Raw genomic sequence first — 20,758 nt, 5'->3', positions numbered from 1 at the left:
CTACGTATCTATTAGAATAGCAAAAATCTAAAACACTGACAACTCCAAATGTTGACAAGGATGTAGAACAACAGGAACTGTTATTTATTACTGGTGGGAATGCAAAGTGGTATGGCCACTTTGGAAAACAGTCCTATAGTAACTAACAGAATTGCTACCAGAACTCGACACTGCTGGCCTGCTGCTTTTCTTGTTATCACACTTCGCTTTCCCAGTTATCCTTTCAGTGATATCTCTGAAAAGATAATAATGTTGTTAGTGGTCATCTAAATCAGAGTGAGTTTTTTTTTTTTTTTGACACAGAACATGTCAATGACTAATTTCTATTTTTTTTTTTTTTTTTTTTTTTTTTTGAGATGGCGATGATCTTGGCTCACCACAGCCTCCATCTCCCAGGTTCAAGTGATTCTTGTGATTCAGCTTCCTGAGTAGCCGGGATTACAGACGTGTGCCACTATGTCTGGCTAATTTTTGTATTTTTAGTAGAGATGGGATTTCATCGTGTTGGCCAGGATGGTCTCAAACTCCTGATCTCAGGTGATCCATCTGTCTCGGCCTTCCAAAGGGTTGGGATTACAGGCGTGAGCCACTGCACCTGGCCTAATTTCTGTCTTTCTATCTTAGATATATAGGTTTTAAAATTTTCTTCCTTGATTTAAATTATTCTCCTAATTGTTTTGTTATATAAATGTTTTTCATTTGCTTTCCCACTTTACTCCAAATCTGGAGCTTTTAGAATAATTAGATGGAATGAATATAGGTATATAGATGTTCATAGATCTCATAGAGGTATTTGGTTTATTAAACATACTTGTTACTTATATTTAAGTTCAGAAGGCTAATTATTTCATATTAAAAGTTATAGGACTAATGACCAGCGATGATGAGCTTTTTCTCATATGTTTGTTGGCTGCATAAATGTCTTTTTTTTTTTAGAAGTGTCTGTTCATATCCTTCACCCACTTTTTGATGGGGTTGTTTTTTTCTTGTAAATTTGTTTAAGTTCTTTGTAGATCCTAGATATTAGCCCTTTGTCAGATGGATAGATTGCAGAAATTTTCTCCCATTCTGTAGGTTGCTTGCTTACTCTAATGATAGTTTCTTTTGCTGTGCAGAAACTCTTTAGTTTAATTAGATCCCATTTGTCAACTTTGGCTTTTGTTGCCATTGCTTTTGGTGTTTTAGTCATGAAGTCTTGGCCATGCCTGTGTCCTGAATGGTATTGCCTAGGTTTTCTTCTAGGGTTTTTATGGTTCTGGGTCTTTTGTTTAAGTCTTTAATCCATCTTGAGTTAATTTTTGTAGGAGGTTTAAGGAAGGGATCCAGTTTCAGTTTTCTGCATATGCCTAACCAGTTTTCCCAACACCATTTATTAAATAGGGAATCATTTCCCCATTGCTTGTTTTTGTCGGGTTTGTCAAAGATCAGATGGTTGTAGATGTGTGGTGTTATTTCTGAGGTCTCTGTTCTGTTCTACTGGTCTGTATATCTGTTTTGGTATCAGTACCATGATCTTTTTGTTAACGTAGCCTTGTAGTATATAGTTTGCAGTCAGGAAGCATGATGCTTCCAGTTTTGTTCTTTTTGCATTGGATTGTCTTGGCTATGCAGGCTCTTTTTGTGGTTCTATATGAAATTTAAAGTAGTTTTTTCCAATTCTGTGAGGAAAGTTAGTGGTAGCTTGATGGGGATAGCGTTGAATCTGTAAATTACTTTGGGCAGTATGGCCATTTTCACAATCTTGATCCTATCCATGAGCATGGAATATTTTTCCATTTATTTGTGTCCTCTCTTATTTCCTTGAGCAGTGGTTTGTAGTTCTCCTTGAAAAGATCCTTCACGTCCCTTGTTAGCTGTATTCCTAGGTATTTTATTCTCTTTGTAGCAGTTGTGAATGGGAGTTCACTCATGATTGGCTGTCTGTCTGTTATTAGTGTATAGGAATCTTGTGATTTTTGCACATTTATTTTGTATCCTGAGACTTTCTTGAAGTTGCTTATCAGCGTATCCATATCAAAACCACATTGAGATATCATCTCATACCAGTTAGAATGGTGATCATTAAGAAGTCAGGAAACAACAGATGCTAGAGAGGATGTGGAGAAATAGGAATGCTTTTACACTGTTGGTGGGAGTGTAAATTAGTTCAACCATGGTGGAAGACAGTGTGTGATTCCTCAAGGATCTAGAACCAGAAATACCATTTGACTCAGCAAGCCCATTACTGGGCATACACCCAAAGGATTATAAATCATTCCACTATAAGGACATATGCACACATATATTTAATGTGGCACTGTTCTCAATAGCAAAGACTTGGAACCAACCCAAATGCCCATCAATAACAGACGGGATAAAGAAAATGTGACACATATACACCATGGAATGCTATGTAGCCATAAAAAGGGATGAGTTCATGTCCTTTGCAGGGCATGGATGAAGCTAGAAACTATCATTCTCTGCAAAGTAACACAGGAACAGAAAACCAAACACCGCATGTTCTCACATGTAAGTGGGAGTTAAACAATGAAAACACATGGACACAGGGAGGGAAACATCACACACCGGGGTCTGTTTGGAGGTGGGAGGCCAATGGAGGGACAGCATTAGGAGAAATACCTAATGTAGATGATGGGTTAATGGGTGCAGCAAACCACCATGACACCGTGTATACCTGTGTAACAAACATGCAGGTTGTGCACATGTATCCCAGAACTTAAAGTATAATAATAATTTTTTTAAAAAAAACACAAAAGATCAAAGGAAAAAAATAAAAGTTGTAAGACTAATATGGCATATTCTGATACTCGGTTGCAAAACATTTTGATGCTTTGAATACTCATGTTTACACATGCATTGATCACGTTGTCTTTTTATTAGAGAGAGAAGATTCATGAGAGATGCAAGAATATTTGTCCTCCTAAAGATACCTTTGAAAGGACTCTTTTACATACTCATGGTATGAATATGTGTTATTTATAGATAATAAAGCATAGCATAAATATTAGTGAACAAAATCTTTATTTTGAGACCTTATTTCCTATGTCTGTAATTTTTATTTCTAGTAAGTTTTGTAATCTATGACTATAATATTTTCTAAAAACTTTTAAGAAAAAAATAGATCTGACAGTAGTATAACCCTTCAGTTCAACAAATATTGATTGAATAACTTTGTACTTGGTATGTTCCTTGTTGCTTAAAAATAGATGTGTAAGCTGGACATGATGGCATGTGCCTATAGTCCCAGCTACTTGGGAGACTGAAGTGGGAGGATTGCTTGAGCCTATGTGTCTGAGAAGAGTAACTCAGTGAGACCATAAAGTAAATCTATAGATGAGTGAAAAATAGCTTTGATCCTCAACGAACTGATGTTCTCCTGAAGAAGGTTAAAGAAATAAACCAGTAATTGTATCACTGTATATTAAAGAGTAAGTTCAGTGTGGTAAAGTTGTATAACATGCCTAACTTAGTTTTAGAAGCATTCCTAGAATTGACAGTGATTACATGTGTTTTAAAGTTGTTAGTTTGAAACATTTATGTGGGAGAAGGAATTCTAAGAAAAGAGAATAGTTTATACAAAGCCACAGAATAAAGAGAGAACAGAATGGTCAAGGAACTGTAAGAATTTAATATGTTGGTTCTACTAGAAGCAAGAGATGAGACTGAAGCATAGGCAGGGGTCAGATCATGAAGAACCTTATATGCTATGGTAAGGAATTTTACTTTTTCTGAAGACACTATAAAGCTACATAATATTTTTAACTAGGGATGATCAGATTTATGATTATACATTTATGTGAAAACAGTTGTGGATAGTGAATTATGAGATGATGATAAGGCTAGAGGCAAAGAGATAGTTGGAGGCTACTGTGGTAATACAAATGAGAAATTATATAATTCCAATAACAGTTATAATGGAGATGAAGAGGAAGTTAGGCCTTTAAGAAATAACTCAGAGATTGAGACACAGGTTTTGGTAGCCAGTTGGTTGTTGGTAATGGAGCAAGATGATTCAAGGACAATTCCCAGTCTTTTTGCTTGGACAACTGGGTAGGTGACAGTACAATTCAATGAGAGAGGCAATATAGGAGGAGGAATTTTGAGGAAGATGGAGGCAAGTTTAGTTGCAGATTTGCAGTGAAGGACATGTCTGGTTGGCAACCTGGAGTTCAGGTTGAAGATTTAGGCTGAAGATGTAGGTATGGTAGACATCATCATAGACAGGTATGCTAGACAATAGCATGGTAGTTGAATCCAAGGACATTGGATGAGGTCGCCCAGGGAAGATGTTAATAATGATAAGAAAAATGACTGATGATGAAACACTATTAAGCTGTCACATTTAACGGGCACGCAGAAAATGAGATAACCTATGAAGGAGACAAAAAGTGGTCAGAGAGATAGGAAAGTCAACCAGGAGAGAATCGAACCTTAGAAGTTAAAGGTAGTGAGGGTTTCAGAAAAGTAAGAACAGTTAGTTGGTCTATAATGTCAGAATACTTCAGGGTTAGATCCATTTGTACACTGAGAAGTCTCCTTTGTTTTGGCAATTAGGAGGTTTTAGGGGAGAGCATTTAGACTGGAATGGCAGTGCCAGAAACTTCAATACTATATATTAAGGAGTGATTATAAGAGAAACAAATGTAGACTAACGGTATTATGTCACTAGAAGATTTGAGATGATTATTATTTTTTTTTTTTTGAGACAGAGTCTCACTCTGTTGCCCAGGCAGGAGTGCAATGGCGTGATCTAGGCTCACTGCAACCTCCGCTTCCCGGGTTCAAGTAATTCTCTGCCTCAGCCTCCCAAGTAGCTGGGATTACAGGTGCCCACCACCACACCTGGCTAATTTTTGTATTTTTAGTAGAGACGAGATTTCACTCTCTTGGCCATGCTGGTCTTGAACTCCTGACTTCATGATCCACCGGCCTCAGCCTCCCAAAGTGCTGGGATTACAGGCGTGAGCCACCACGCCTAGCCAATTTGAGATTGTTGACTATAGGGAACAAAGTGGAAGTATATCTTTTCATGGCCAGGACTAGATGAGGTAAGAGAGGCATTTGACTATCCCTGAAAATGAGTGCTTTTGCATCTGAGATCCCGCCCTTGCCTCAACTTGGCCCTGGCCCTGGGTTTTATCTTTTTCTTTCTATATATAAATAGATAAATAGATCAATTTCTCTCTCTCTCTCTACATACACACACACACACACACACACACACACATACATACACACGTATACATACATGTATATACATATATATGTAAATATATATTTTTAGTGGGAAAGAACTGAGCATGTTTATATACAGAGATAAGAGAGCTAGTATAAGGGAAGAGGGTGAAGACACAGAGATAGGCAGAGTAAATTGATTAAGCAAGCTCACAGAAGAGGCAGGAGGGAATGGAGTCCAAGTGCAGGAAGATTGGTTTTGAACAGGGGAAGGGTATCTTATCTGAGTTTGGATTGGCAAGGATGAAAGTAGCTTCATTTGAAGATGTGTGTATGTGATATAAACTAAGATGTCTGAGAAGAAAATTAATATGGTATAAAAAAGCAACCTTTGATCATAAGAAATTCTGGATGGAGTGATAGATATTTTAAACAGTAAAAACGGTGTTCCTACTTTAGAATATAATTCATTTTTAAAAATTAACATAGCATGCCATATTTAGTCTTACCAAAACTTAAAAAGATAGCACAGTGGTCCTCAATCTTTGGCACCAGGGACTGGTTTCGTGGAAAGCAGTTTTTCCACAGACCAAGGCGTGGGGGGAGATAGTTCTGGGATGATTCAAGTGCGTTACCTTTATTGTGTACTTTATTTCTACTATTATTACATTGTGATATATAATGAAATAGTTCTACAACTCACCATAATGTGGAGTCAGTGGGAGCCCTGAGCTTGTTTTCCTGGAACTAGATGGTCCCATCTGGGGGAGATGGAAGACAATGACAGATCATGAGGCATTAAATTATCAGATTCTTTTTTTTTTTTTTTTTTTTTTTTTTTTGAGACAGAGTCTTGCTCTATCACAGACTGGAGTGCAGTGGCGCAATCTTGGCTCACTGCAACCTCCACCTCCTGGGTTCAAGCGAATCTCCTGCCTCAACCTCCTGAGTAGCTGGGACTACAGGCATACACCACCATGCCCAGCTAATTTTTGTATTTTTAGTAGAGACAGGATGTCGATGTGTTGACCAGGCTGGTCTTGAACTCCTGACTTCAGGCAATCTGACTAATTTTTTTGTATTTTAGTAGAGACCGGGTTTCACCATGTTGAACAGGATGGTCTCGATCTCCTGACCTCATGATTCACCCACCTCAGCCTCAGAAAGTGCTGGGATTTCAAGTGTGAGCCACTGCACCTGGCCCACATTAGATTCTCATAAGAGTGCACAACCTAGATCTCTCTCATGTGCAGTTCACATTAGGGTTTGTACTCCTATGAGAATCTAATGCCTCCACTGATCTGACAGAAGGTGGAGCTCAGACGGTCATATGAGCCATGGAGAGTGGCTGTAAATACAGATGAAGCTTTGCATGTGCCCACTGCTCACCTCCTGGTTCCTAACAGGCTGTGGATTACTACCTGTCCATAGCCCAGGGATTGGGGACCACTGAGATAGTATAAAGCTTTGTATGTCCAGTTAAAAAAGATTTGAGATGCATTTAGCTGTTTTATTGCTGCCATATAATTGATTACAGTTACTTGAAACATTGTTTCATTCAGTGCTTTACCTACTACTAGGCATAGGATAGGTGCTTGATAGATACTTGTTGAAGGAATAAACTTTAGTAGTTATTTGCATGTGACCCAAAACAATACTGAATCTGTCAAAACGTATTTTATGGAGGTAAAATGAAAACAGGTTTTAAAAATAATATTTTCCCTTCTTTTTTTAATAGATAAATCCAGGACAGATCTGGAGCAAGTACCTAAGGTAACAAAGCTTAAACGTGAGAATATTACCTTTTAATATTTGATCTTTAATTTTGCCTTACAAAGAGCTTTCATTTGGCCTTTTTTTCTTTCTTTTTTTGACACTGGCTACTTTGTCTCTTCTGGGGCTGTGTTGCATCATTTTTCTTCTTTCTCTCTTTATTTATTTATTTATTTATTTATTTATTTATTTTGAGACGGAGTCTTCTTCCATCTCCCAGGCTAGAGTGCAGTGGTACGATCTCAGCTCACTGTAACCTCTGTCTCTTGGGTTCCAGTGATTCTTCCACCTCAGCCTCCCGAGTAGCTGGGATTACAGGTGTGTGCCACCACGGCCAGCTTTTATTTATTAATTTTTTTGTATTTTTAGTAGAGATGGGGTTTCACCACGTTGGCCAGGCTCGTCTCGAACTCCTGACCTCAAGTGATCTGCCTGCCTCAGCCTCCCAAAGTGCTGGGATTATAGGCGTGAAATACCGTGCCTGGCCTTTTTTTTTTTTTTTAATTGAAAACTCTTTTTAATTGACAAAATGACATGTATTTACAGTGTTTCTCTTATGCATCATCAGTCTCTTTCTCATCACTGAAACCTACAAATATTTCTGAGTCTTTCCATTATAAAAATTTTTGCTGATCATTCTAACTCTTTAAATTATTAAGAGATACTTACTTTGTATGAAAAATGTTGTCAAGATGTGTAATAGATGCATTTTTTTCCTGGGAAGAGTGTCAATTACCTTCTTCAGGTTCTCAAATAGGTCTATGACAGTTGTTCTTTAGGGTAAGAAAGAAGATGAAAGACACCAAAAAGGGAGAAGAATATTATTTATATCATTTATTTGGTCCCAACAAAGTAAAATTCAAACTTTATCATTTAAGGCTCATTGTTCACTTTCATGTAATCTTTCCACATTCTTTACTTTAGCCAAACTTTTTTTTGATGGCTCTGTGCTTTATTTGCACTGTTTCTTGATCCTGGAAGACTTTTTCTTCATCTTCCCATATCTAATTCTCTACAATCTTTTGCTTAAAATGGCAACTTTACATGAGTACTTTCCTGTTCTTCCCAACAGAATATAATTGGCCCCTTTGCCAAATTTCCATAACATTTTATCAGGGACTCTTCCTTCATCCCTCTGCTACCCCTTTAAGCATTTGTCCCTCTTCTTATAATTTTTCTTTTTTTTTTGAGACAGAGTCTCCGTCACTCAGGCTGGAGTGCAGTGACACGATCTTGGCTCACTGCAACTTCTGCCTCCCAGGTTCAAACGATTCTCTTACCTCAGCCTCCTGAGTAGCTGGGATTACAGGTGCCTGCTACTACACCCAGCTAATTTTTGTATTTTTGGTAGAGACAGGGTTTCACCATGTTGGCTAGGCTAGCCTGGCCTCAAACTCCTGACCTCAAGTAATCCGCCCACCTGGCCTACTGAAGTGCTGGGAATACAGGCATGAGCCACCATGCCCGGTCTCCTTTTAATATTTTATATACATATTTTATCACATTCCTTGAATTGAAGATCCATGAGATTAGGATCTCTGTAATGAATTATCTTTGTTTCTCCCTCAGTGCCTAGCATCAGAAACAGTAAATATTTATTGAATTAATCAATACTTTTAGTTATAATACCAAAGCAGGGATTAGAAAATTTACTCATGTCTCTAGTTAGATTTTTTCTACCATATTCATTCTAATTTTTGTATATAGGTAAAATAATACATAAAATATAGTATATAAATAAATACATAAATTGATTAAACCATGTTTTAGTCCCTATGCTAGGTGCTAGAGATATAAAAATAAGCTATAAATCTAACCCTGTAGGAACATATGGTCTCCAGGGGAGATTTGCATACTAAATAAATAATTTCTATGAAGTATGAGGTAAATAAGTATTCATGATATATTCGTGTTCAGAGATGGGAGTCATTCATGCACAAGGACACATTTGCCCTTTTGATTGGGTCATGTTCTTCAGGACGATGTACGAGAAAAGGCATTTTAGGCCAAAAGTACATTTTTAAGTATTTACATACTTTAAGAGTATGGAAGAGATTTGAATATTGCTAGAGTGTGATGGGTAAATAGTAGGAGTGACAAGATACAAAGAGGTAAGTAGGTCCAGAAAAACAATGAAGGGTTTTGGATGCCATTCTAAATAGTTAGGTGTGTGGGTCATGGGAATCCATTGAGAGTTTTAAACAGGGAAGTTAATACAGTTACACTTGACATTTTAGAGGAGTATCTCCAACAGCAGTATAGGTGATAGATTAGGGAAGGGTATCAGTAAATAGTCATTTACTGTAAACCAGAGATATTGAATAGCTGAACTAGTGAATGCTGTGGAGATACAGGAAAGCAGGGATTCAAGGGATATTTATGAAATATAACAGGTAGTGATATGTGAGGTTGTGATATGTGAGGGAAAAGTAGTCTATTCATAAAGTTGAATTTGTTTTGGTTTTAATATTTATTGTATGCTTAAACTAATTTCAAAACAATTATGAGCAGGAGAAAATAGAAATGTAAGTTAGAGAAATTGATATTTGGCATTTAAAAAACTGTCAGTGGGAAATACTGTGGAAATTTTAGAATAAGTATTATATCTGCCTCTGATATGTACCTGGTAGGACTGCATTAGTGGGTTTGATCGTGTATTAATGGAATGACCATCTCCATTGATAAAGGCAAAAAATATTCCCTATCTTTTATGAGTATTTTAAAGTTGGTGAGATGTTATTTACATTTTTCTTACAGTTATTTGTGTAAATAACTCAGCTGTTTTCACTTGCTTTTGCTTTTCATACTCAAGATACATGTTAATTTTGTTTAATGATCATGATATTAGAAGAGGTATTGGATATAAAGCAAATACTTATCTAATTGAAGGAAATGCATTTTTTAATAGATTTTTATGAAACCAGATTTTGCCTTGGATGATTCCTTAACTTTTAATTCAGTTTTACCATGGTCTCATTTTAATACTGCTGGTGGTAAAGGAAATCGTGATGCAGCTTCCTCAAAGTTGCTTCAAGAAAAGGTAATTTCTCTTTGAATTTTTCCATGTAGGAAACTATTCTAGTTAAATGGTACTGTTTGCATGGGTTCAGATTCAGTTATTTAGTAAGTTCTACATTTAAATCCATTTTTGTTGTTACTGATAACTGTAAGCCTCCCAATCTTGACTAATAAACTAACAGCATTTTGGTTCAATGGAACACAAGCTGTGCAGATGAACAAGGAAAAACTATTTGAGTGCTTCTTACCTGAAAGGGTAGTTGATGGAATTTTAATTGAAAGGATGTATTAGCCTACACAATAAATTGCTTTGCATATAACCCAGATGTTTTATTTACATATTGGCTAATTTTATAAGAATGATTTAAAGCACATAAAACCAATTTTTTCCAAGGTACTGTTTTTCTTCATTTTCACATAATAAGAATTATTTTGAAACCAAAATAACTTAGTTAAAGAAATACAGTATTTTTATTGTTTTTGTAGCTTTGCAAAGCCTAGTCTTTTACATGTTATTAGCCAGCAGTTCTTTACATTTTACAGTGTTCTGTAGTCTAGAAGTCAACACCTTGAAAGTCATTTAATATTCAGAGTTTTAGATAAAATTTACTTATAAATCTTCTAAAGACATTTGATCTGTTCTTTCTTAGCATTCAGTTTAGAGCTCTTCTAAAACTGATGATTCTTAAAATGAGCAGTGGTGGTTTTGTTTTACTTTAGTGATATCCCCTGGCAATCTGAAAGCTTGTCTCAGGAAGACATCAATAAATTAGGTCCAGTCCTCGTCAGAAACTGAAGAAAAGACTAGCTTGGGGAGGAGAGAGGAAGAAATGTGGGGAAAGAGTCATGAGTATTCCTTTTCTCACAACTGAAAATCAAAATGAGCTGACTTTTTCCTTTGGCAACATTTTCACCTATAAAAAGGTTTTTTTCCATGTGTAAGAACAAATTTATAAATCTGACGAAAACCATGAGGTTAGAGACACAGGCTTGCTCAAGACACAGACTTTCATATTCTAAGTATATCCCCTGATAGAATAATACCTTAAAAACAGAAAAACAGCAAAAGCCAGTAAAAGTCTCATCAATCTATACAGATACTTTTTTTTTTTTTTTTTTGAGATGGAGTCTCACTCTGTCGCCCAGGCTGGAGTGCAGTGGCGCGATCTTGGCTCATTGCATCCTCTACTTTTCAGATTCAAGGGCAACCTTTACTTCCTGGGTTCAAGCCATTCTCCTGCCTTAGCCTTTCGAGTAGCTGGGATTACAGGTGCTTGCCACCAAGCCCAGCTAATTTTTGTGTTTTTAGTAGAGACGGGGTTTCACCATATTAGCCCAGCTGGTCTCAAACTCCTGACCTTGTGATCTGTCCGCCTTGGCCTCTCAAAGTGCTGGGATTACAGGTGTGAGCCACCGTGCCTGGCCCTACAGATACTTTTAATATAGATAATTTAAAAATTATTTCCTACATATCATTTTAATAGGAAATAAACTATAAAAATGTTATACCTTGAAAAGAGTAAATCAATGGATTATTGAAAATTAGAAAAATCTTTTTAACTCAAATGAAACACTCAATGTTTAAAGTTACTAAAGTAAAGGAATTTTTATTTGTAAATTGCAGAATCAGATTAGCTATATTTACATTCTGACTCCTTTTCATTCTGCCCTGTTCTTAGAATAGGAATAGAAGACAGGATTCCAAGAGAGCACTTTCAAACTCCATTTATGATGGACAACAGCTGGTTTATCATATTCGCTTTAAAGAGCAAGAATGCTATAACTAGAATTAAATTAATTTGTATTCTGCTGTGCTATACAAAGTGCTGGCTTGCAGTAAAATAAGGAGTTTGTACTGGAATGCGAATCAGTGCACTGATTACTTCATTAAGAAAGTCTGAAAAAAGCCAGTGTGCTTAATGATGTAGTTGATTTACTTTCTAGCAAAATTCTTTATTTTATTATTGTTCTGTTAAACAGTCCACAGATTGTCAGCAGCATATAAATCACATTCTGGGTAGCACTGTCCTAAAGTTATCTATTCTCCATTTACTATTCTGAGAATTGAGTACATGTTACCTTGCAGTCTACTCTAGTATATTTGTGCCCATTTTGCTTTTTTAGTGAATAAATTAACAGCCATATTGGAGATGAAAGAGCAAAAAGACATAAACTCAAGATTTAAACTGTGCAAAAATTTCTTGTTTGTAACCTATTTACATATTATAAGATTATTGAAGAAGCATTATTGAAGATATAAATGATACTCTGTTTCCTTAAGGAAACAGATTTGATGACCAAATAATCTCTTCTAATCTTATGAGACCTAAATGTTGAAAGTCCATTAACCCTTTGAAACTATGAATTATCCTAAGACATTCAGAGATAATGCCTGAAGTCTGAGCTGTGAGTTAAAAAAATCTCAAAGTAAAAAAGTGGGTGAAGAATGGAAAGTTAATACAGTCAAAAAAGGTATATGCAGTTAGAAAGGAAGAAAAGTCAAATCAAATCAGGTTTTAGAAGTCTATATTTGAAATGTAGAAAGCATTTTAAATATATATTACCATAAAAATTCATCTTGGTAGTGCTGCTAGTAAAATATACATCAGCTAATTGTTAAAGGCATTTGTTGAACTTTTAAGAGGAAAATACATTGAAAATAAACTGAATTTTACAACTTGATAAAAGAATCAGTTTTTAAATGTAAAATAAGGAGGCTGAAAAAATCCAAACTTTATTTTTAATTTGTGACTGAACCATCAATCTGTCTTGGATTATTCAGCATTTTGAGGCAGAATGGAATAGTAGAAACAGCTTCAGTTTTTGAGTCAGAGAGACTTTATTCAAGTCTCTGTTTCCTCATCTGTAAAATGCTGATAATATCTATATTTCAAGATTGTTAAAATTAGAAAAATTAGATGTGTATAAAATACCTGTGCCTAATCCATAGGAGGAGGTCAATAAATGGAAATTATAATCATCCATTTAGTCAGATAAACAATGTGTGATATTGTTGGGGGCTAAGGAGATCATTCTCTTTCACTCTCAGATCTTAGAACATCTGAACCTAGAATTGTAATTTGAGGTGTCTGGGGTACTCTTATCTTTTAGAAAGCAGTTGGTGTTTGTAAGGTGGTAATGACAGGAACAGAGGAGGAAAGTAAATCACTTTGTACTCTTTTGTCATACATTATATCTTTGAGCTGTACCTTTTATCTTCCTTCCATTTTGTTGTGCCCAATTTCAAGGATCTCACAATCAAACAATTCACACAATGGAATTTAAAGTATATGTAGAAATCTTTTTATCATTTTCATAAAGTATTTGGATTATCAAGGAAGGTATGCTTGTAATACTTCATTTTTTTTCCTTCCCTTTTAAGCTGAGCCATTATCTGGATATTGTGGAAGTAAACATTGCTCACCAGATTTCTCTACGTTCAGAAGCATTTTTTCATGCAATGACCTCTCAACACGAGTTGCAGGACTACCTCAAGAAAACTTCCCAGGCTGTAAAAATGCTTCGAGATAAAATTGCACAGATTGATAAAGTAATGTGTGAAGGATCACTCCACATTTTAAGACTGGCACTTACCAGAAATAATTGTGTTAAAGTGTACAATAAGCTGAAGTTAATGGCCACTGTACACCAGACTCAGCCTACAGTACAGGTGTTATTATCTACTTCTGAATTTGTTGGAGCATTGGACTTAATAGCAACAACACAAGAGGTTCTACAGCAGGAACTTCAGGGCATTCATAGTTTCCGGTATGTCCCTTAAGTAAGGCATTAGAAATAATGTTAGAAATTTTTAAAGGATAAATTTTAGCCTGTAGTGTTGAAAGTGTGAATGTATTCAAAGTTAAATGGATATTTTTCTTCCAGATTGATCACCTGTTTAATAATATTATTGTGATATTTTAGTATTAGCAAAATAAAAATCATAAGGAATGATATTTACAGAGACATTTGGATGGAGAAGCAAAATTAAAATTTCTAGCACATGAGATAAATGCAAATCCAGTCACAACATTAAAAATAACATTTTGAAAATGTTGAAATAGCTTTGTTTCATAATGGTAGGTCAAGGTGGAGAGTATATTTAAAATTAAGTTTGTGTTAAAAGTCTCTAATAGATTTAAAATTGAATAATTATTAAAATTCATTTCTGATTTGCAGGTTGTTTTTCAAACTGCAAAAGAAATCCACATAGTGATGAAAAGACCCAGTTTCTCCTGTTATTATTTTGAAAATACCTTAGGTTTTAGATATTTTGTATGAAATAGAATCAAAGATTGAATGCCTGCTTGGCAAACACAAATTCTCAAACTGTTCTAATTGTTACCTCAAAGTTCATGCAGTTTATTTAATTTTTGTTTTCTTTGACTCATAAATTTATGGTCAATAATCATGAAAAGTAATTTTAAGAAGCAGATTGGATATTTATTTATTCTCAATTGTTTATGATTTATTGGGTTACAGAATAAAAATTTTATAATCTTACATTTATTCTGAGCCCAAGGAAGAGCTTACCTTTGTTTTCAACCTTACTTTTTTGTTTGTACCTTAACTCAAAGTATAAAATATTCATCATTTAAAAATGTGTTTTTTTATTTTTTCCTTATTTTTGAGACAGGGTCTTGCTCCATTGCCCAAGCTAGAGTGCAGTAGTGTGATCTCTGTTCACTGCAACCTCTGCTCCATCTCTCATCCCCTGCTAGGCTCCCTGCCCCCCACCACTAGCTCCAGCCATCCTCTCACCTCAGCCTCCTGAGTAGATGGAACTAAAAACATGCACCACCATGCCCGGCTAATTTTTACTTTTTAAAAATTATTTTTATTTTTATTTTTTTTGAGAGAGAGGCTAGCTCTGTTACCGAGGCTGGAGTGCAGTGGCACGATCTTGGCTCACTTCAACCTCCACCTCCCAGGTTCAAGCGATTCTCCTGCCTCAGCCTCCTGAGTTGCTGGAATTACAGGTGCCCACTACCAGCCCCAGCTAATATTTGTATTTTTAGTGGAGATGGAGTTTTGCTGTGTTGGCCAAGCTGGTCTTGAACTCCTGACCTCTTGATCTGCCCGTTTCGGCCTCCCAGAGTGCTGGGATTACAAGCATGAGCCACCGCACCTGGCCTAATGTTTACTTTTAGTAGAGACGGGGTCTTGCCATGTTGCCCAGGATGGTCTTGAACTCTTGAACTCAAGGCATCTGTTTTCCTTGGCCCCCCAGAGTGCTGAGATTACAGACATGAGCCACCGTGCTTGGCCAAAAATGTATATTATTTTTAAAAAGGCTTTCAGATGTTCTGATTTTCTACATTTTGCTCAATATCTTTCTATTGTTTTAGAATCACATATGTGTAAAGAATGTTATTTCTTTATGTAAAACATTTCTGTAAAGTTTCCTATCAAATGTCATTTCCAATATGTTTATAACTGTTTATAACTTGTATAACTTCACAGATATTTTTAAGGCCATTAACATTAAGAGGCATAAGAATTAGTTTTAGATGCTTTATAGATTGATTTTTAGCAAGAAAAATATGTATTAGAGGTCTCTTATGGTAACAAACCATCAGGTTATAAGCCGTTCTCCTTAGTTTATTAAAATAATTATACTTTCCCATTAGGAAATAAGAAATATTCTACTTGAATTTCACACTCTTTTGTCTTTTTTATATCAGAGTCCAAATTTTAGTCATTTTGTGGGCCATATACTAAGCATAGGGTCTTACTTGAAATAAGAAATCTTTCAGTAGGACAAGCAAAGGACTCTTTTGAATTAATTCGTTAATAATCTTTCCATTGCAATAAAAAAAAAATAATCTTTCCATTTTATAGATCATAGTCCAAGTTTTGCTTTTGGCTATAATGTTCTTTCTATCGCTTTTTAAAAATGCTCTTAAATGTATATATATATAAACATATATAAATATTTAATATATGTGAATATATTAAATATGTATATGTATAATACGTATAGTCTTGCTTTGTCACCCACGCTGGAGTGCAATGATGTAATCATAGCTCAACTGTAGCCTTGAACTCCTGGTCTCAAGTGATCCTCCTGCTCCTGCCTCCTGAGTAGCTAGGACTATAGGTCTGTGTTGCCATGCCAGGCTAATTTTTAAATTTTTGTGTAGTGCTGAGGTCTTGCTTTGTTGCCCAGGCTGGTTCTATTGCTTTTAAAGGGAACCTTCATATGAAAATTTTTCAGTGATTAAATTACCACAAATGCAAATCTCTATTTTCAAAAAAGAATTTTACTAGTTTTATTTGGGTACCATTTTTCTGTGTACTATTAACCTAACATCACAGTTTTTTTCTAGTTGTTAGTAGCAAATAATGCTTATGTATGTCTTCTTTTTTCTCATTCTTTCTGTATTTTTTGACTTTGAAATATTTTTTGTGTAAATTTTTTTGGTGACTTCTGAGCTCCCATACCACCTTGTTTATATTCTCTAATGAAATTTTACAGCTTTCTACCATGTTTTATGATTGTTTGTGTTTTTACTTTAAATCTTTCTATTGGGCTTTGAATTTAAATGTCTTGGACAAGAGCTATGTTGTACACATCTTAATACATATTTGTGAAATCTGTGTATTCAGTATATTACCAAATGTATCTTGACACTTTAATTCCAGTCCTTTTTTTTCTTTTTTCCTTCCTATAATCATTGTCCCTAATTTCCCATTTATAGTCTATATGACTGTGATTCTTAATCCTGGCTGCATAATAAAATTTCTAGAAGAGCTTTTAAAAAAGTATGCCAAACCCCACCCAAACCAATTAAGTCAGACTTTCTAAAGTGTAAAGCTTGAGCATCTGTATTTTTTTGAAAGCTCTCTGGGAGATTCTAATGTGTTCTGTAATTGAGAAGCCTGGTTTATAATTACTGTTGAGTACTAAACTTTTTCATCAGTTGTAGTTAAAGTGGTGGCATCTTCCTATATAAATTTGTTATTTTTAAAACAAAATTTTCAACTAACGGATCTTCCTGTCTCTATTCAAAGAGGTTTCTACTAAGGATTGGGGGTATGATGTATCTGTATAAGTTTCAAAGTTTGATTTTCTCTCTTCAGAACTTGAAAGATAATTTTGACTCATTGCATAATTCATAATTATTATAATGATCCTTTTGTATATTTGTTGAATTTGTAAATTTTAAAAATTTTGAATGATTTTACTGCCTAAATTATTGTAAAATTGGGCAATTTTAATTATTAGGACATAAATATTTTTAACCATTACTCCTGAAATGAAATTTTGCTATCTATTACCAATAAAAGTAGTAATCATTGAAACAGTATATATCGTTTATATACTAATTTAACTAAAACTATTGCTGAAGCTAATGGCATTCCATTATAACAATTATCTGATCACCCTTTGAAGGACAATTCTTATGAGATTAGACAGGATAAATGCTAGATTCTTTTTATTTAGCTGTTTTCAAAATAATGAATTGGAAACCTAGCATCCTCCAAAGATAACTGATGAATTTTAAAAAATATAATAAATACATGGATTTACATGCAAAGTATTTTAAGTTCTTTGTTTTTTAATTTTTATCAGTGTTTAACTTGACCTATTATTTGTAGGAACCTCCTGAAGTTCATTTTTGAGTCCTTTTGACATGATTTCCTAAGTAGTTGTTGATGGTTTTCTTACTTTGTATTATGGTAGGATGTTCGTATTATATATTTCCTACCCCAGACTTGTAATCTGCCATTTGCCTAACAAGCCCTAGTTTCTTTTAGTAGGAAATGATATTTAAAAATCCATCTGGGTAGTAGGAGTGTTCTTGCTACTGGATTGGTCATTATTTTTAGGCCTTTGTAGTGGACAGAACTGGGAAATAATTTTCTTCAAGTGACTTTAAAACAGTAATTTATTCATCTCATATGGCATATATTTTCAGGAAAAGAAGAGGAAAAAAGTCCAGTATTGTTTGAAGTAATAATATTGTTCTGAGAACAATCTGTGTATGTTGTGGGATATCTCATGTGGGGTATGTCTTAAGGAAAAGAAGAGGAATAAAATTCCTATATTTGTAGTAATAATATTGTTCTGAGAACAATATGTGTATGTTGTGGGATAAATAAGAATTATGTTGGTGTCATTAGGAACCACAATTTTCAGCCTAATTAAAAGGAGATTGAAGAAGTAAAAACCATATAGTCATGAATTTAAATTGGAAGTTATCAGTATGACCCCATTTTTTCTTCCCCACAACCCCCACCATAAATCACCATTTAAAAGTTGTAGTTTATATCTGTCCATCCATTATCTGTCTCTCATCTTAGATAAGCATTAGCCCACTGTACATATTGTTCTTCACCTTGCTGTTTTCACCTTACAGTATACTCTGGGTATTGTATAGTGCTCTACAGCATGCATTCTCAAGGGGAGATACTACCTCAAGAGGGCAAACATTGGTTCTTAAAGGGTAAAAAAAAAAGTCTTAAATATAACAATGGATTGTGACCCTCCAAAGGGCCATAGTACATAAACAGGCATATAATATATCTGTGGCATTAAAATTTCATAGGGGTGGCTGGTTGTGGTGGCTCAGGCCTATAATTCCAGAACTTTGGGAGGCCAAGGCAGGTGGATCACTTGAAGTCAGGAGCTCAAAACCAGCTTGGCCAACATGGTGAAACCCTGTCTTTACTAAAAATACAGAAATTATCTGGGCGTGGTGGCGCATATCTGTATTCCTAGCTACTCAGGAGGCTGAGGCACAAGAATTGCTTGAACCTGGGAGGTGGAGGTTGCAGTGAGCTGAGATCATGCCTCTGTACTCCAGCCTGGGCAACAGACTGTCTCAAAAAAAAAAAAAAAAAGATTTTGTAGGGTTGTGTGTGTGATTAGAAAGGCTTCTGGAGGGGAAATAATGAAAAAAAAAACAACTTCTCTATAGCAGTATGTATAGGTATTTATCAATTCTTTTTAAAGTGTGTAATACCTATTTAAAATAAATGCATTATGATTTATTCAACCAGTTCCCCATTGGTCAGCATTTGGGTTGTTGCTGTTCCTTTACCATTACCAGTAGTAGGGCAATTAATGTATGTTCTTTGGTATTTTTGCTCATGCATCTTTAAGACAGATTCTAAGAAATGAGATTCCTAGGTCAAAATTCCTTTGTAATTTTGCTAGGTATTGCCAAATTCCTCTTGTGACAATGTTTTAGTTTGTGCTAGTGGATATATTCTAAATTAGTCTACTGTAAGATATTGATGCCATTTGTGAGGACCCTTTTAGTCTATTAACTATAAGAAATACAATTTTCATGTTGTAAGATGCAAACTTATTTCACTTATCAGATTTGTTTCATAATTATCACCACTCCTACTTACCATGTGTTGTTTATAAGACAAGAATAATGTATCTACCCAAAAGGTCAGATGGTTTTTACTAATTTTTTAAAAATTGTGTTATATCTCATCTTTCTTAGTAAATACAGTTGCCAATATTAAGGATTTCTTTTTCAAGTAAATGTAGTATAGATATATTTTATATGTTTTAAAATTTTTATTGTAATATTAAATTTAAATGTTTTAAAACTGCCCCAACAGAGTTTAAAAAAAAATTTTTTTCCCCTGAGATAGAAACATATTTTCCATTGGACTATTTCACTTAAGTTTTGAAATTCTTTGGACCAACTAGATTATCTAGGTTTCTTCAGCTCATTGCTTTTATACAGCAATTTGAATGCATGGTAAAAATCCCTTTGTATATGAAAGTACTTCATCCTTACATTTTTCAGTCTTGGGTTTCAATGAATTTCGGTTTAATGACCTGAGGGATGTTGCACGGTAACTCTATGAGAAAGACTGAATTGAATTCCTCTGTACGTATAATCCTTCAGATATTTATTTGCACCCAGAACAGGGCCTAGCACAGGGTAGGCACAAATATTTGTTGAATAAATGAATGACTAGGGAGCTACCACCATTAATACTCAGCAAATGGTTAATAAGGAAAGGACTTAGAGTGTCAGTATTTTGTCTGTGGAAAACAATCATAATTTTTTTTTTTTAAATAATGAAAGCACTTTATTTATAACATGAATAGATGTTTTTTAAATTCTGCAAGTATTTACATTTAGCACATACAGTATGATAAAGCATTTAATAATTGCCAGAATGCATTTGACTCTCCTGGCTATATTTATTTATTTATTTATTTATATTTTATATATATGTATTTATTGTATTTTAGGTTTTGGGGTACATGTGAAGAACATGGAAGATTGTTGCATAGGTACACACGTGACAGTGTGATTTGCTGCCTTCCTCCCCTTCACCTTTATCTGGCATTTCTCCCCATGATATCTCTCTCCTACTGCCCACCCTCCGCTGTCCCCTCCCGTATTTCTCCCCAACAGACCCTAGTGTGTAGTGCTCCCCTCCCTGTGTCCATGTGTTCTCATTATTCAACACCTGCCTGTGAGTGAGAACATGCGGTGTTTGATTTTCTATTCTTGTGTCAGTTTGCTGAGAATGATGGTTTCCAGGTTCATCCATGTCCCTACAAAGGACACGAACTCATCGTTTTTGATGGCTGCATAATATTCCATGGTGTATATGTGCCACATTTTCCCTGTCCAGTCTATCATTGATGGGCATTTGGGTTGGTTCCAGGTCTTTGCTATTGTAAAATGTGCTGCAATGAACATTCATGTGCATGTGTCCTTATAGTAGAACGATTTATAATCCTTTGGATATATACCCAGTAATGGGATTGCTGGGTCAAATGGAATTTCTATGTCTAGGTCCTTGAGGA

At 35.1% G+C, this 20,758-nt stretch overlaps 1 protein-coding gene across 9 annotated transcripts in view; it reads left to right on the top strand.

Annotated features, from left to right (window-relative positions):
* Window positions 1–20,758, top strand: part of VPS54 (VPS54 subunit of GARP complex) — a 128,594-nt gene that overhangs the window by 41,162 nt on the left and 66,674 nt on the right. For 8 of the 9 annotated variants that reach the window (XR_002478924.2, XM_012477126.2, XM_012477123.2 and 5 more), the window contains 4 exons: window positions 2,881–2,959; window positions 6,914–6,948; window positions 9,857–9,988; window positions 13,349–13,734. Coding sequence is in view for 8 of the 9 variants with exons in the window: in XM_012477126.2 (XP_012332549.1) it covers window positions 2,881–2,959; window positions 6,914–6,948; window positions 9,857–9,988; window positions 13,349–13,734 (632 nt within the window). In the remaining variant the exon portion in view is untranslated. Of the gene's footprint in view, window positions 1–352; window positions 538–2,880; window positions 2,960–6,913; window positions 6,949–9,856; window positions 9,989–13,348; window positions 13,735–20,758 lie in introns of those variants that run through there. The other variant, XM_064364181.1, reaches the window with a different exon arrangement.

Source organism: Aotus nancymaae, unplaced genomic scaffold (genome assembly GCF_030222135.1).
Source record: "Aotus nancymaae isolate 86718 unplaced genomic scaffold, 86718_ANA_hifiasm-v0.15.2.pri h1tg000057l, whole genome shotgun sequence".
Taxonomy (NCBI): Eukaryota; Metazoa; Chordata; class Mammalia; order Primates; family Aotidae; genus Aotus; species Aotus nancymaae.
Note: the sequence above shows the minus strand (reverse complement) of the source record. Positions and strands in the feature narration are given on the sequence as shown.